Source organism: Egretta garzetta, unplaced genomic scaffold, assembly GCF_000687185.1.
Source record: "Egretta garzetta isolate BGI_Z169 unplaced genomic scaffold, ASM68718v1 scaffold108, whole genome shotgun sequence".
Taxonomy (NCBI): domain Eukaryota; kingdom Metazoa; phylum Chordata; class Aves; order Pelecaniformes; family Ardeidae; genus Egretta; species Egretta garzetta.
The window spans coordinates 6,473,281-6,489,710 of NW_009260614.1; the positions used below are offsets into that span (position 1 = coordinate 6,473,281).

At 43.1% G+C, this 16,430-nt stretch overlaps 1 protein-coding gene across 1 annotated transcript in view; it reads right to left on the bottom strand.

Annotated features, from left to right (window-relative positions):
• Positions 1 to 16,430, bottom strand: part of AP2B1 (adaptor related protein complex 2 subunit beta 1) — a 77,347-nt gene that overhangs the window by 57,378 nt on the left and 3,539 nt on the right. Inside the window, exons 3-5 of the mRNA XM_009645012.2 lie at positions 16,331 to 16,430; positions 14,350 to 14,595; positions 1,660 to 1,850 (exon numbers count right to left, since the gene is read on the bottom strand). Of these exons, the coding sequence (XP_009643307.1) occupies positions 1,660 to 1,850; positions 14,350 to 14,595; positions 16,331 to 16,430 (537 nt within the window). The remainder of the gene's footprint in view (positions 1 to 1,659; positions 1,851 to 14,349; positions 14,596 to 16,330) is intronic.

Below are 16,430 nucleotides of genomic sequence, written 5' to 3' on the forward strand. Positions count from 1 at the left end.
AGGGAAAGATTGACCTAAATACCTTCCCAAGTCTCATCTTCACCACTTCCCTCAGTGGATCCTATAGTCAACAGCATCCTAAACAACCCATCCCAAGCAGAAAGGAAGTTTGGGTTCATATGGTCTTTCTTACAGCATCTGTCAAGTTTCTTCCCACCCCCTCCTGCATATTGCTAACCCAGAACAATCTTATTCCCATCTGTGCCTCAAAGTTTCTTTCCCTGAAAGATTTGCCTTCAGCCACCCTGGAAGGGAAGCAGCATGGCTAAGTGAAGAGCAGAGGAGTCTGTAAGTCAAAGCTGGGGGCAGGCCCCAGCTGCCACTGCCCAAGGTCACCAGCATGCCAAAGCTCCATGCCTCGGTTTCTCCATGCACGGGGGAATGACACCAGCCTTGCTGCGAAGGAGAACACAATATAAAACTAGGTGCTGTCATTCTCCTGTCTGAAATAAGGCAGGCTCCAAGAATTAAACTCCATACAAAGGAGTAAAAGTAGTTACTGCCCATCCAGTTTTATACATCACTCTGAAGAGGAATTACAGATGAGGAACTGGGACATGTTCGCAGTTGTTCGAACTAGTGGTCCCTTTCTGACAAAAGTTGGATAATACTGGCCTGACACCCTGGAGATCTCTGCAGGTTTCTAGCACTCATTAATAGCTGTTTCTGGCACAGAAACAGAGCACAAGGGGGAAGGAGGTGGACAAAAAAGAAGATAAATCAGCAAGACTACTGGCAGGCTTTTTTTAAAAAGTGGATTCTCTGTTGTGCCTCAGAAAAAACAGTCAATGAAGAAACCCATCAAATTCAAAAAGGCCTGCCCAGGATTTTGTATGTGGGCTTGTGCCCCTTCCTACCCCTCCACCCTCCATATCATCTACATTAAATATATGAAGTCTGAGAATTCCCCTGCTCCAAGTAATTTTCTTTGCTGGTTCCTTGTTCTGTTGGGTACAGAATCTGACTTTTTGTGATTCTGGACACAGATGAAGAGGAGGCTTGAAGTGCACGAATTAACACCCCATTATCTAAACCCTAAGGTCTTTGCATTTAGGTTTAGTCATTGCAGCTAAAGGTAAAAGCACATGGGTGAATTTATAGTGATAAGAAAAATAATTTCTTACCTTTACTTTCAGTTCTATCATATCACAGACTGGTTTTTAGTTGGAAAAGATATTCCAGTCTTAGAGTGCAGTCCTTTGGAAGCCCCCAAACCTATAAGGGCTTCTTGTTTCTCAAACAAGCAAAACCAGATTTGAAAGCTCTGCTTTAAAACAGAAAATCCTCCGAACAATGCTTCCAGAGGAGTCAGCCATTGTTACAGGTTTGGTTTTGGGTGGATTCCTTCTCGCAGTGCCAGTTCCCATAAGAACCAGCCTTTTAAACAGAAAAAAAGTAAAAAAAAAAAGCTAACGATAAACAGAGAAAGTAGTTCTGCAAAGGGAAGGGGCAGATTTCCAGCATCAGCCCAAGCCACTGAAAGTTGCCTCCCTTTCAGACCTCTTTTACTTCAAGTCTTATTTGTGCTGTTACAGACCTGCACAGACACCCCTCTTATTACAAGCCCCTTTTCAGAGTTGCAACACGACCAGGAGCCTGCAAGTGTCCTGCTACCAAATAACTTTAAATGGCCCATGCAAAGAGCAGGAGCAAGCATACCTCTGAGCTTCCCGATCATCCTTGGGGTTGTAGTTGGACAGACAGTCCAGGATGAAGATCTGGCCCCACTCTGTGCACTCATTTAAAGCTGTCAGCAGCTTGTTAATATTCTGAGGGTTCAAATCCAGCAGGTTGCTGTTGGGATGCGATTCACTGATTTCCGACAAGGCAGCCACAGCATTTGCCACCACCTGGGAGAAGAGACAAGAATACGTGTTCTTTGCTAGCATGCCAACATGGGTTACACATGGGAAGCAAACACAGAGATCCCAGAGTGCGCTATCAGCTACTCAGCAGCAGCCACCACATCAGTCACCCGAGCCTTCAGGGACCCAGTACAACCTCACAAACAACCTGGAGAGCCCAAAGCTTGACTACAACCTTGCTCTTTGCCAAAATTTGAAGAGCCTTTTAGGGAGGAAGTGAAAAAACAGGAACGCAGCAGGAGGGGGCTGCTGACACACAGAGGAAACGTGAAAAGCCAGCATGAGTACAAAGAGCATTTTGCTAGAGAAATTACAACTTGAAAGTATTTTTGTTGAAGATAAACAAAAGTTAAATTCACCTCTGGACAGAATGGGGACCTGGGACCAGGACCTCACAAGAGACTTTACTCTGGAGGGAGCTAGAGATGGCATCAGAGTGTCCACATGGAACAAGAACATCTCACCTTCCTGCAGACTCTAGAGTTCCACCCTGTCTTGCTTCAAGTAGGCATCATCTCTCCCCCACTTCCAGGAGATGCTCAACTGATATAGTCAAGGTCTCAAAACCTCGAATTGCCTTACTCATTTGGGAATGGATGCCTCTTGCCTAATTTCCCCTTGGCAGTCCCGTGGCACGTTGCTTAACGCGATCCAAGAAACGAGAAGAACCATATCCTCAGGAAGATGAGGTGTCAGGTGCCAGGCAGCCTTCAGCTCTGTAGCAATGCTGTCAGGTCACCCAGTTTGAAACCAAACACACAAATTCCCTAAAATGGACAACTCCTCCTAAATTTTTATTAAACACGTATTTCAATTCCAAATAGGCTCCATAGGATCCGTTGTCTGGTTTACAGAGTCCCCTTAAAGCAAGCACTCCAGCAAAACTCATCACTGAAAATATTATTGCTACATTTAGGACTATATAAGGTCTTCTCTGTTCTAAGCATGGATGAAAGGAAGCAGAGAGGAGGTCCAGGGTCCAGCTTGACAAGAGCGAGAAGTGGGAGTGCAACACAAATTTCTAATTCTTAGTTCCATACTCAAGTTCAACAGTTATTCTAGCAGATGCCATGGGAAGATTTTTAAAATAGAAGAGCTGCAGAATATATAGACAAAAATAGAAAATTTGCAGACGAGACAAAAGTCTTATTTTTTTTAACTAACTAGAAAAGGGATTTAAGCCCGAGTTTGACACACAAAACTGATATACCCTACGAAAAGGCATTTTCAGGATATTTTATAATGTATATCATGTCCAGCCCAACTAACAATTCATACCTGCTAAAATGAAGATTTATAGCATTGTTTTCTATGGGATTAAGGCAAAGAAATATCTTATCTAAAATTATCTGATTCTTTGGATGACTAAAGATGTTTTTGATGCAGTATACTGAAAACAGGAACAGCACAACCAGAAAATTCTCTGCATTGTTCCCATCACTGCTTGTCATTAAACCAATATATTCCAACGTCATTGCACAAGCACAGTAATGTTGATTGTTTTTCATTTCACACCTAGAGGTCAGAGATAGGATTCTGATCCAAGATTTTATGAATTTCATTAGTTGAACAAGCCTTCTGTCACCAAAATCATTAGCAATCAGAACTGCTGTCTTCTTGTACTGTTTTAATTAGTAACTTATTAAGATACGCTGCTTATTCTTCCCATTATTTAATTTGCCTGATTCCCGAATGGTTAATGTGACACAGCATAAAACTGAAGTAAAATAGAGTTTTAATTTCATTACATTTTGGAAGTTTACAAGTGAAGACAAATCATAAGAGCAACTGAAAAGTTCAAAACCATTATGAAAAAGCACTTATAAAATGAAACGAGGACTTCAGAAAAAAAAAAAAAATTAAGCAATAAAAAAGCTACAGAGCCAAAGCATCGCAAAAAGGTACCTGTCAGTTGTACTAAGGAATAGGGCTGAGCTTTGGCAAATGCACTCCCGCTGCCAGGCAGTAGCTTGGTTGCAGTAATTAGGCCATATGGATATCCTAAACCCTGGGGCAAGTACAAGTCAAAGCAGCTGCGCTTCAGTTTCTTTCCTTGCAGAGTAAGTGAAGTCTATCACCGAATTTGCCACAGGCAAAGGATGCACAGAAACGCTGTTACCATGGGCTGCCTGGTACTTAGTAGCTCCAACCCAGAGACCTGACTGTGAACGAGGTCTTGGTTTTAGAATCTTTTTGTGCTCTTTTCAGGAATGAGCATGGCAGCATAAATCCAAGCGTCCAAATCAAACCTGAGGATGGGACACCACGTGGCAACCCACTAGATGTCAGATTTCCCTTAAAACCATCCATGAAAAAGAGTGTCAGATGGCAAGATGCACTTAGGAGCATGGGGTGTGGTCTCCCTGGGTGTTACGAGAAAAGGACTGGAAGGGGCCGTGAAACATTTGGTGGCACCTCAGTTCTGCCAGACAGGCTGGGATATACAGTCCACAATTCCAGCTGGTCCTCACCTTCTACCTTAGCAGAACAGCACCGCTGTCAACTCGGTGACAAGAAGATAAATGCAGGAAAAGGGGATAAGGGAAGGGATGGGGAATATCTTCAAACTTTAAGCAACATTTATTAAAAAAAAAGTACTTGCTGGCGATTTGCACTGAACATATTGATATGTTACGGTATGCCAACAAAAATAATTAGCATCTTCAAGGCTTTTTACACAGCCGCAGCACAGTTGAAATGAAAACAGATTTCAGGAACCAGTCCAACATAAACACTGGTTCAAGTATGCACGCTCACCTCTCTTCATTGGCACTGCCATTGGCTCCGTTACGAGACAGGAACACAGAGCAATACAAGCCGGCACGGCATGGTTTCATTCCAGTACACAACAACTCCTACTTTGCCGACAGCTCTCACCAAGTGATGGCTCAGGCAACGCGTAAACAGAGACTGAAGCCTTGTCCACAGTTTGGGATACTAACAGTTATCGCTCGGGTATGGGAAAAAGGTCCATTAAGAATCAGTCAACACCAATAAATGTATTACATCACCTGGTAGCCTAGTATATACTTTGGCAGCGACATAAGCATCACTGGAAATATTTAAAATGATGTTTTGGCCAAAGAAAATCTACAACATGAAAGCTGAACCTTAAGTCTTCAACTCAGTTGATACTTTTTTAACAGAGCAACACAAGATAGTGAAGTCCAACTGCACTGAACAGCAAGTACAAGGTACAAAATTATAAAATAAGTTACGCAACAGGTTGGTTTCTTTACCTTGAAAATAAAGAGCAATGATGATGTACTTGCTGAGGGACATACTTAAAGCAAAGCTAAAGCTCTACAAGTGGCATAGGACAAAGTCCTCCATGGAACTGAAGAAGTTTCACAGCCAATGCCATACCTTGGCTTAGGAAAAAAAAGCCATAAGCTCCTTTAGCAAACAAAGTATTCTCTGCTTTTTGCTTTTGAAAACATGCAACAAGTTCATTTTGATGAGAAACCAACCAGGAGTTAGATAACTTATTTCACATATTGGAAGGAGGAGACTAAAAGGACAAGAAAGTAACATAGAATCATAGAATGTTTTGGGTTGGAAGGGACCCCTAGAGGTCACCTAGTCCAACCCCCCATCTCGTTCTTTAGTTCTCAAAATGGAAGAAGAAACCCAGGCTCAACCCACTAGTCAAAGATATGTGAGCTCAAACAATTACAGAACAGGGAAAGCTTTTAACAGCTTAAATTTATAAGTTAACTGCATGGCAAAAAAAGCCTCACTTGACTTGCAATTTAAGCATACCATCTTTAAGCTAACAGCTACCAACCAGTGAGAACCAACCTATTAAAAACACCTAGAAAGTAAAAGTGCAGAGCAGATTGAGGATTTAATAATAATAGGTCCCTGGCTTGCTGATTTAAATCAGTTCGCCCTAGGTACACTTCAACATTATGCAGCCCCAGCAACATCCCGTTACAGCACAGTTGAGCCAAATGACAATAAAGCTGCTTTTTGGCTAGAATTTCCCAACAAATTTAGACTCTTGGAGAAGTGTCACTGGGATGATGATAACTAAATATCACAGGCTCTTATTAAAAAAATAAATAAATAAAATAAACCCTGCACTTTAAAACTACATTACAGATTTAACAAGAACCCAACACGTACAAGACAACCCGCCCCCCCTGCAGCCAGAGAGACCAGATCCGACCTCACGGAGAGCTGCAGAGGTAGGATCACTGATTTGCCAGTTATTCCTTCTGGCAGCTCAAACCTTTAGCTCAGAGCAAATGGTATAAAATACATCAACAAGGAGGAAAGGGGGTGGGTGAAAACCCGAGTGTCTGCCTATCAGCCCACACGGAAAAAGCTTTGCAGGGGGTGGGGGGACAGGAGGGAAGCTAGGCAGATCTAGAACACCAAACAGTCAAAGCAATCAGATTATTTTGCTAGCATCCCAGGCTAATTGGAAATTAAACCAAGTGTGTAATGGAGTTAATGAAATACAACGTTCTGCTGCTTAAACCCGGAACCTCTGGCTTACCATCCCATTAAAATGGGGAGAAAATGAAGAAAAGGAAAAAAAATTAAGAGGCTCTGAAAAGATGCTGAGGAAAGGCAGCCTTCCCAAGATGCTGAGGAAAGGCAGCCTTCCCCACATAGCTGGAGGCTCCTACCCTCAAGAGAGCCAGGCACCACGTGATGTTTTCGAGAACGGAGAGGTGCTGACATTTTCAAAGAGCACGCTGAGCTTGCATGGAACGTTCGTGTCATTCAGCAGAGACTCCCAGATGGGATATTAGGGGCATCCGCATGGATGCGTGTTTCACAGGGCCACTTGTTTTCACAGCCACAGATGATGCTGTGTGCCTGAAAGGTGCCTGACAAATACCAACACAGACAAGCTCTCTCCCCCAAGTACAGGGCCCCTACTTCTGCTCATGTTAATTACATCTTTCATCTACAAGCCCCCCTTTACTTTGCTTCCCTAGAAATGGTCTATGAACTATTAAAATGGCCCAAGCAGGCAAGTCAGAGAGGCTATACGAACCTTGCACACTGTTAATGCATGTAATGTGTATTGCTTTAAATTAAAACCCTGGGAGACTAACTTATCCCCAGCCTATGAATAGTCTTGAAAGCAACAGCTCACCTGTTCAGCCTTAATTGTGACAGATTTCCAGGGCTCTGGGTAAGTCATTCATCTTCCACTAATTCCATTGCAGGAGGTTGTACTTTAGTGCCTAAAAACCTGGAACCGCACTGCTGGATATGTGACCACATCCCGAAAATTGCCTGGGTGGAGAAGACCTCCTGCTTGCTTTTTGCAAGTGGGATGAATTTTTCTGGAGGTGGCAATGGAAGGGAAGTCAAGGTGTTATGCCTCCCACAGCGTGCTTGCCCTAACTGGTTTTCGCATGCCCTGCTCCTGCTATGCACTGCAGAAAAATGCCACTTTGAGGCAAACTAAAACACTGCTCCTGCTCTCATGTCCTTACGCGTTAGCTGTAAGACAGGAAACTGTATTTCCCCCAGCTGTTGAACTTCTTGCGGTAGGTGGGCCAGAAGCTGTTCAAGGATGGCTCCAACACAAAGGGTTTCTCCTTGGTACAGCTGAGCCCCCCCAGCGCAGGAAAGCCACCAAGGGTCTATAGGAAGCCACCAAGGGTCTGCAACCCCCTATGCTTCTTACCAAAAGCACCGTGGCCTGATCCCAGCCTGGATCAGGCACCTATCACACACCAGGAAGGTTTCTTTTGCGGGTTTTTTTGTAAGGCCCTTTGCAATTTTCCTTGCAGAGATTCTCACTGGCACCATCCAGTGGCAAACAGGGCTGCCTCTCATCCAAGCAGCTATTTAGAAGAGAGGCACCAGCTAAGGATCAACAAAAACCTTACGTAGCCCTAAAACAGGGGGCACAGAGTTACAAAGCATCATAGCCCCAGAATCTTGTGACAAATGGTGCTTGTCAATAGCTAGAAGTGTCTGTTCCGATTGAAAATTTAACATCTAGACACATGTCAACAAAATTCCCCAGCACTCTGATTGATATTAGAGATCCTGGAATGATCTATTCGGCAAGAGTTAACACTTTGGAAATTAGACACATACTGGTGGCAGTAATTGGAAGGAGACAGGTCTCTGATGGATGAATTTGTCAATTAAGTTTTATAAATGAGGAGTCTGGGAGAACAGACTGTGTGGAGTCATGGAAATTCATGCATTACCATACAAACTCGTTGCATCTCTCTGTCAGAGCGCTAGCGTTCAAAAGGCAGGGAAAAGCATGGCTTCTGTGGAAAGTGTTCAAGACCAGCATCCCTTATCCACTAGCCTACCATAACAAAAAAAAATTCAGGTCCCACATACAGGCTTCAAATTCCCTCAGACCTGTTTAGGATGACAACCTGGAAAAAAACTCTAGCTACTCAGTATATCAGACCACAGCCTTCCTCTGGAGAAGCAGCCTTGCAGAGCTCAGCCCGAAGCCTAAACTGGGTTTCCATAGGCAGAGCAAGCGGAGCAGCTAATCAGAAGCCATGCCATCGATTACAGCCGGCAGCTCTCCCTTCTCCCCCAGTTTAAATCTTTGCAGCCTGACTGCTGCAACACAGACACATGAGCTGGCTTCTGAACTCCCCTGGTAATCTCCCGCATTGCCTCTTTCAAGCATCCCACCACACATATTAACTTAGCCACTGTTTCATACAGTCTCCTCTGCAACGTCTACCTATTTAATTTCCAGCTTGCTACTGCTAGCTGTCTGCTTACTTTGCAAAAAGTGTTGCTCTCCCTCCTGGGCAGCCTCATGTAAACAGCAGGAACACCCTATAAAGAGTCCCAAAGTGAAGCCACCACTTTTCATCAGCCCCTAAGCAACCGTCTCATTCATTGTAACGTATCCAACACTGGGTAAACAAATTCCACCTACTGATGCCTACAAAGGCCATCAGGTATCTCCCAGAAGGAAATATCTCCACCTGCAGCACAAACATTAAAAAAACCCCAAACTGGGGGACTTCAAGATCCAGCCTTCATTCTGCAACACCTAGGCTGAAAAGAAGGTCATTTTATGGCTGGTGAGGCAGCCCCCAACATTGCTGCAGAGGCACAGCCCACAGCTCCCAGCAATATTCAGCTCCATACTAGGGTGTGAATTTTCAAGTCCTTACAACCTTCATGAATAGGAATTATGAAGTAATCCAGCAGTGATGGTTTGCTCCTTGTGCTAGGTAAAACATCAGCTGCAGAGGGGAAAAAAAACCAGCTGTGAGAAGTCCAGGTTTGCCCATGAGGAACAAGGACTTTCCTGTGTCTATGATGAAGGTGATGCTCCGCTCCCTGTTGTGTAAGTCCCACGTCCCAGACTGCCTCCCACAAAGCCCTTTTGGGACTCAGAGGACCAACAGTTTCTCAGCAAGGGGCTAATTTCTCAGCTTTACTACACAAAGAGGGAAAAAATTCCTGCAATACATGCAGTGGAGGACAGCCCAAGAGGCAAAAGCTGCTTCTGTGACTAAACAGGCTCAATTCCTCAGGACATGGTCTCAGAAAGACTTACTGCTTGCCAGCTAGTAGGAAAAAGAACAAAATGAGGATCACCTTCCTCCATACAGTCACCCAGCAAGCCCATAGAGCCCGAAGTTCTGGCTGGCAGAGAAGGAACTTACATGGCTTGCAGTCACAGCAGGAGAGACAAGCAAGCCCTGTGATTTAGATCAATAGGTTTTCAGTCTAGTCTGTGAACTATAGAAACTCAATACTGCTAGAGGGAATTCTGATTAGATCAAGATGGACCTCGCCACCTCCAGTTGTCAGAGCTCAAGAGATTCACTTCTTTGTGGTTATTAAATGCTAAAGGCAAAAAAAAAACCAAACCCAAAACCCAGGCACAACAAAAGAGTTTAATTATATTCCACACACTTAGTGTATTTACTCATCAGCTTGTTATGTGATCTTCGTTTACTCCATATTGATTCACAGTAGTGTTTCTCCCAATAAACTGTGATGTGTAGATGGTGTAAACATGACATATTATTGGACAGCACATAAGCACTATGTCTATACAGCCCACAAAAACACAGGAGCAGAACAGGCGCACCTGTGAAAGCTTTGATCCAGCGCATCACAGTGACAACCGTAGGATAGGAGGAAGAAGAAATGCTACAAGAAGGAATTAAAAACCCAACAGCACCTAGAAAAGAACTGGGAGAAGGTGACATGAACCTAACTTAATCCACGTGGGTAACAGGTAGACTGACAAGAAAACTATTCCATGGGTTAAAAGTCACCCTAGATGATCGAGGATTGAAAATATTTTGAGAGAAAGGTTGTTCCAATTGAAATATTAAAAGACCAGTGAGGCTTAAGATGGATTTCCTCTTGTGTTTTTATGCTGATGCTTACATTCCTGAAGAAAACCAAGAAGTGCAGTGATAAAAGCCAGGAGGGAACTAGTTACAAAATATGTTTAACTACCAACAGCTTAGGTTCTGCTTTAAACTTCTGCCATCTCGTGGGCTTGTTCTGCATCGCCAGGGCCCAGCGCTTGCTCCAACTACGAGCAATCAGTCATTAGGTCCAATTCACAACTGTTAGAACAAGACAGCATCAGGAAAAAGAAAAAAAAAGTTTGTCCAAGAATTCAGAGAGCCTCTGGCCATCAGTAGATGTATAACATCTACTTCTCTCTCACCCCACTATTATCTACTGCTGTTGCTGGGTGTGAATGGTGTTCTGCCATCCCGTGTATGAGAAGTACACAAAAATCCTGGGATAGCATACTGAAACCGTATTTTGTTAGAACATGAGGATTATGGAAGGACATGCTTTCTGAGTTGCGCTATACCAAAGTTACCAGCAAGAAAGAGGCTTAAGACTGGTAAGTCCAGCAGCACACTGACAGCCCAAAACAGCCAAGCCCTAGCTCCATATTCATCCAGGCCGGGTTCTGCTGAGCTTCATGCAAGGAAACGCACAGCAAAACAGAAGAAAGCTTTGCATTAGGACAGCTCTGGAAATAAATGAGGGTTCCCTCTGTGGAGGGAAACTCTTCGTCAGGATCCCCAGTGACAAAGGGCAGCCACAAGCACACTAGGCCCATCTGTAAAATGAGATTAAAGAGGTCATCCACAATCAAACTTCCGCAGTGTAACCACCCAGTAACTGAGCCATGCCCTTGTACACATTATTGGCTCACTGCCCACAGAAGGTGAGACATCTCAAATAACTCAGCTGAAATGTAGTAAGCCACCAATCCATCTGGTAACTTGCCATATATATCCATATCAATATGCAATTAGAAGTTTGAATTAATTTATCCAGGAGAAACTGCAAAACTACCACAGAGATTTTTTCAGAAAAAGCTAATTCACTACCAGACTCAGGTGTGAGCTCTTTAATTGCAACTACAGCCAGCTCATCTGGAAGGGTGCAACCCTATAGCTGCTCAAAAGATCACTGTATTACCTTATTGGAATGAAGGCCAGATCCTGACAACAAAAAGCTCAGATAAAGGGGGAAAGCACCTTGGCTGTGCACCTACAGCACCTCAACAGGACTTCAAAGCAATGCCCTCAACATCCCCAATCTCTGTTCACATGATTCTATGATAATAAATTATCAGTCCAAAAATATGGGGAAAAAAACCCCAAACTCAAAATGTTTCTGACCAGCTCACCTCCACCTTAGTCAGACGTCGTTATGATGAGGGTGATTTGAGCTGATAGAAACACGCACCCTGATCTCTGCACAATAACAAAGCAATTAGCAAGCCACAGATGGAGTTGTTACTCTACCCAGCTAGAATGCTTAGTGCTCGCTCATGTGCTAGAGGCAGCCAATTACAAAACCGTAATAAAATCCTTCTTGAAGACTATTTTTCAACAGGATTTTTTTAGCTCTGGCTCAAAATCCTTATTTCTCAGAAGAAAGAAGAAGTATGGATTTCCTATCTAAAAAATTCTGCTTCATTAAGTGTCTAATGTTGCCTATTTCCACAAGTCATCAAAAGAGGAGAAACATTTATAACATAAATATGAATGAGTTTAGATAAAAAGTTGCAATGACTGAGATGCACCATTTACAGAGGAACAGGCCATAAAGATAGACCCATCTGTAACATGCTGTTCAGTAATCTTTCTTTTGATAGCCAATACTGATAGATGCATTTTACTTAAAGGGAGCTTCCAGGCAGGGCTGCATTCCACCTGATCATGGAGAAATACCTTAATAAATATCAATTTGCACACAAATACAACTTATCTGGCAAACACAACTCCTGGTCATCAGGAACCCTACTGGAGTTTTGCATGGAGAAAGCAGCAATGAGCCTGGATGGTTTGAGCAGGAAGATGAACCTTAATTAGGGGTGGATAGGTCCTGTACTTTTGATGGAATCACTGTCACAAAGGCACAAATTTCAAAGGGGACCAAAGCAATAAACTTAACTAGAAGGAATGTCTGTATCGACTAAAAATTGTAACCTGATTAAATACTGTATTAAGTCAGCAGCTGTAAGAGTCCCAAACCTGATAAAAATCTCTCCCCATGCACCCTTAAAAAGCAAGAATATAATGCCCTGTCTACAGTAAAATCTGGGAAACCAGCCATGCGATCCTCTCAAAGTCTGCAGATCTGAAAACACACCACAGGCCTCTCCTCTTCATCACTATCGCTCTTCCAAATTGCATTCTCCTGCTGTGAATTCTCAGCTTTGGAAGAGAAGGCGAGTACAATGCGAGGCAGGTACCATGATCCTGCACAGCTTCAGTAGCTGTAGAACTGCAATCAATTGGCAGCTGCAAAGGTTTTGTTGTCCCAGCCCATCCTCATTACCACCAAGAAGCTCATTAGTTGTACTGATGTGTTATTAGGAATCTCTATTCTACTTTTGGTGGTTTATTTAGCAAATGGAGCATACACTGCCCTTTGGTATTTCTCTTCTTCTCTCCATTCATTTAAGTCAATACGTATTAAGTTAATGTACTTTTGAAATAGATATCAGTGCTCTCATAACAGCCAATGGCTCATTTACCAAAACAGTTGGTTACGTAGAGATCAATGAGCAGAAAGGGCAAGCAAAATTCTCCTGAACTACCACATCTTTTCAGCCTGAGCTCCTCAACTCATATCCACATGGCTGTAATCAGCAGAAGAAAATTAAAGAGTTGAAACCAAGACTAGGAGAAGAGTAGGTTGTATCCCTTTCCACAGCACACTCCATGGCTGCCTGTGAGCTAGTGAACGCCGGGGGCCAGTATTTAAGTGGAACTAAAGCAGCCCAATCAAGTACTTTCAGAAGCTGCAAGGCACAACCTCAACATTAAAGTAAAACAAGCAGGTGTTCCCCTATGTGCCTCAAAATTGCCTAGACAGAGAGAGCACTGTCAAGCAGTCATCAATATTCATGCAAAAGCCTGGCATTAAAAAAAAATAAATCAGGGAGGCATACAAAAAGAACAGCTTGTAAAAGAGCTGGATATCTGAGGCAATAGCTGCCTCTATCTTCTGATAGGCACCACCACCCACAGACTTGTGCCTGTGAAAGCCAGACACCTTTAGTTTTACTGTCTTTAGAAAGCCATAAGAAATGCAATCAGCAGCCTTCACTCTCCTACTAAAGGGGATCATACCTTACCACTTGCACCTGACTTACCCAGAGCTGCCCAAAGACAGCTGTAACAGGACAGCAATTTGCTTTATGTGGTTTGATTCATGCACCATAGAAAGAGCTGTTAGACCTGCCCTTACAGTATGAAATCATTTCTTTAAGCAGTTAATCAGATTTGCAGTCCAAGAGAGCTAAAGAAGTAGCAGTCACATCCTTAAACTGAGCTAAAGCAAGGTGCAGAAGCTTTCTTTCCTCATAGGAGTTACAACAGTATCAGTATGCTCACTGGATTCTGGTAGATCAGAGGAAAAAATATTGAATGAAAGGATTACGCAGTGAGGCACTTCAATCCATTGTCCACCATATTTTAGTTACAAAATAATAGTGGAAGATGCCTAGTGTGGAAATGGACCCTTCATCAACCATAACATACTGGTTTAGTAGGTAATTTACTCCTATGAAATTCTTGGTCTTGATCTCCATCTCTGCTCTGACAACTCATTTAACTTTATTAAAAACATAAGCACTGATTTTCCCCACTCATTACAGGCCAGTGGAATTATCTGCATTAGTGAATGAATTCTTCCAGCCTCTTACTCCAAAAGCAGCCAAAGCCTGTGGGAAGGCAACAGCTACAAGCTGTCACCAAGGTAGCAGCATCAAGTATTTCTTGCTCATCTGACTCACCTGACCAGGAAGTCAAACTTTTGCTGCAGCACTCAAGACAGGCAAGACAGACAAAGGCACATATGGATCTACGAATAGGAGGTATTTCCTATTTTCTGAGGCAACAAGTGTTCTCTAACTAATGCATCCATCATGGTGCATCAATTGCAATTAAAAAGCCTTCACATTTCTGATTATCTGTCCATTACAAACTCAAGCAATATGCTGGAAAGACATATACATTACCATGGGATTGGAGTCTGCAATCAGGTCACGCAGAGAATCCAGAAATCCTTGGTCCTCCACCATCTGGGCATTGATGTCATGCAGCTTTGCCACACAGACAGCTGCAGTCTTTCGAACATAAGGGTCTTCGTCCTTCAGACACTTGCGAAGAGGCTCACACAAATACTCTGTGATCTTGTCCACCCTGATGCATCCCATTGTACGGACGGCCAGAGCACGGATGAGAGGGTTTGGGTCTTCACAGTCCTGCAACGGGACAGAATATGCAGTAAACAAATCTGCATCTCTAGCCACTGATACCTTCAGGCTGATCTTATTTCAAACAAAAAGTATTCTCTCTGATTACACACTAAAAAAAGGCCATCATTTCAGATCAGGGATACAAGGTGGAACTTACTGGTTCACAGAAACAATTCTACACCACTTCAAGATGTTTGCAGGCTGTGACAGCTTGTAAAATAGTAAAACCAAGAACCTGGTGTCCCTTGGCTCTCCCCAGGCAAAGCTTCTGTCAACATGACCTAGCAGCCAAATCCTAAGTACAGCTAAGCTAGAGAGGCAGCTCTCACCACCCAAATGCTAGCCACAGGCAACTTTCAGACAGAATAAAGTACTGGTTTCCAGCCTTACTGGTTTAAAGGAGAAAGAAAATATAATGGGAAAAGCCAACAATTAAACACAATGCAAAAGTCACCAAGGTCTATTTCTCACAGGCCGTCAGTTTGACACAAGCGTCCCTTAAGTTGGCAACATATGAAGCACTAGGCATAGGCTACTCTAGAGGTGCTTTCCTAATGAGGAAAAAAAAAAACAACCAGAAGGGAATCTAACACTTTATACTTCAAGCCTACGTAATTTTCCATACATTCAATCCATTTACATCTCTGAGCAACACTCCTCCAAAATCAGCCTATAAAAGGAAGGATGCAGGATGACCTACAAAAGCATAAGGTACATTTACCTTTCACTGTTTATATTTCCTACAGCTGAAAAAACACCTGAATGCATCACTTTTAACGCATACAAGAGAAGTGACATCTCTTACCAGTGCATTCAACACCTTGAACTGTGTGTGAAGTGCTGAGCTAGTGCAGACTGGTGTCAACACTTTCTACTAACACTTGTCCCGCAGCTTGCCAAAAGGGACATCAGACATTTCCTTGCATGGGAAAACACAAAGCTGGAAAATATTGTGTGTGTTTGTTAGCCCGTGCTAACAGAATTACACTTTAAAGACATGACAGACAACAACATTCTTTCCTGGGAGGGAGGTAGAGACACCTCTGGCCAGAAGAGCAGACCTGCTCTCAGCCTAGGTCCTCTCACTTCTTTCAGCCTCAGGCACCATGCTAGAAATTTAAAACATTACCAGATTCCCCAGTGTCTCAGATTTTATAATGGAGGAATCTCAAACTTTCTCTAAGCACTGGGTTTTAACTTACGTAACATGGGACTGAAATAACATTTCCTAGATAAGGAGAGGCAACTTGACAACAGAATTAAAGGCAATACAACGATCAGGCTGTTATTTTTCCAGTGAACCATCATCAGTTGCCAACAGAAAGAAAGGTTTTCCACATGGAGCACAGCTGAAACATTCAAACAAGCAGCAGATATCTATATGACAGAGATAGTACAAAGGCTGGGAGATGAAAAATATAAATTCTGTTATCCAACACCAGAAGTTGATCTTTAGCGATTATTAGTAAAATGTTAGAAGCAGCTTTTCCTGGAGCAGGCTCTCTCATAACCACTTACAGGGTCATCGCCTCTGCAATAACTAGCAGCAGCAAGTGAGAGAAGCCTGTTGGATTCAGCACGCCAATTCTTTATTTTTTGCTCCTCTGCAAGCACCCCCAGCCCAGAGACTCAAGCACAAAAACAGAGATAAACAACAGCTCAGAAAGGCTAACAGACAAAGGAGACGTGGTGACAGCCACTGTGCTGAACCATTTTCTGATGAGCTGTGGGAGCAAATTACCTTCACAAAGCTGTTGACAGCCATAATGGCCATATCTGGCTGACTCTTGGCGTAGTTCATCAGGTACAGGTAGACCAGCTTCTTCAACTCTAAGTTGTCA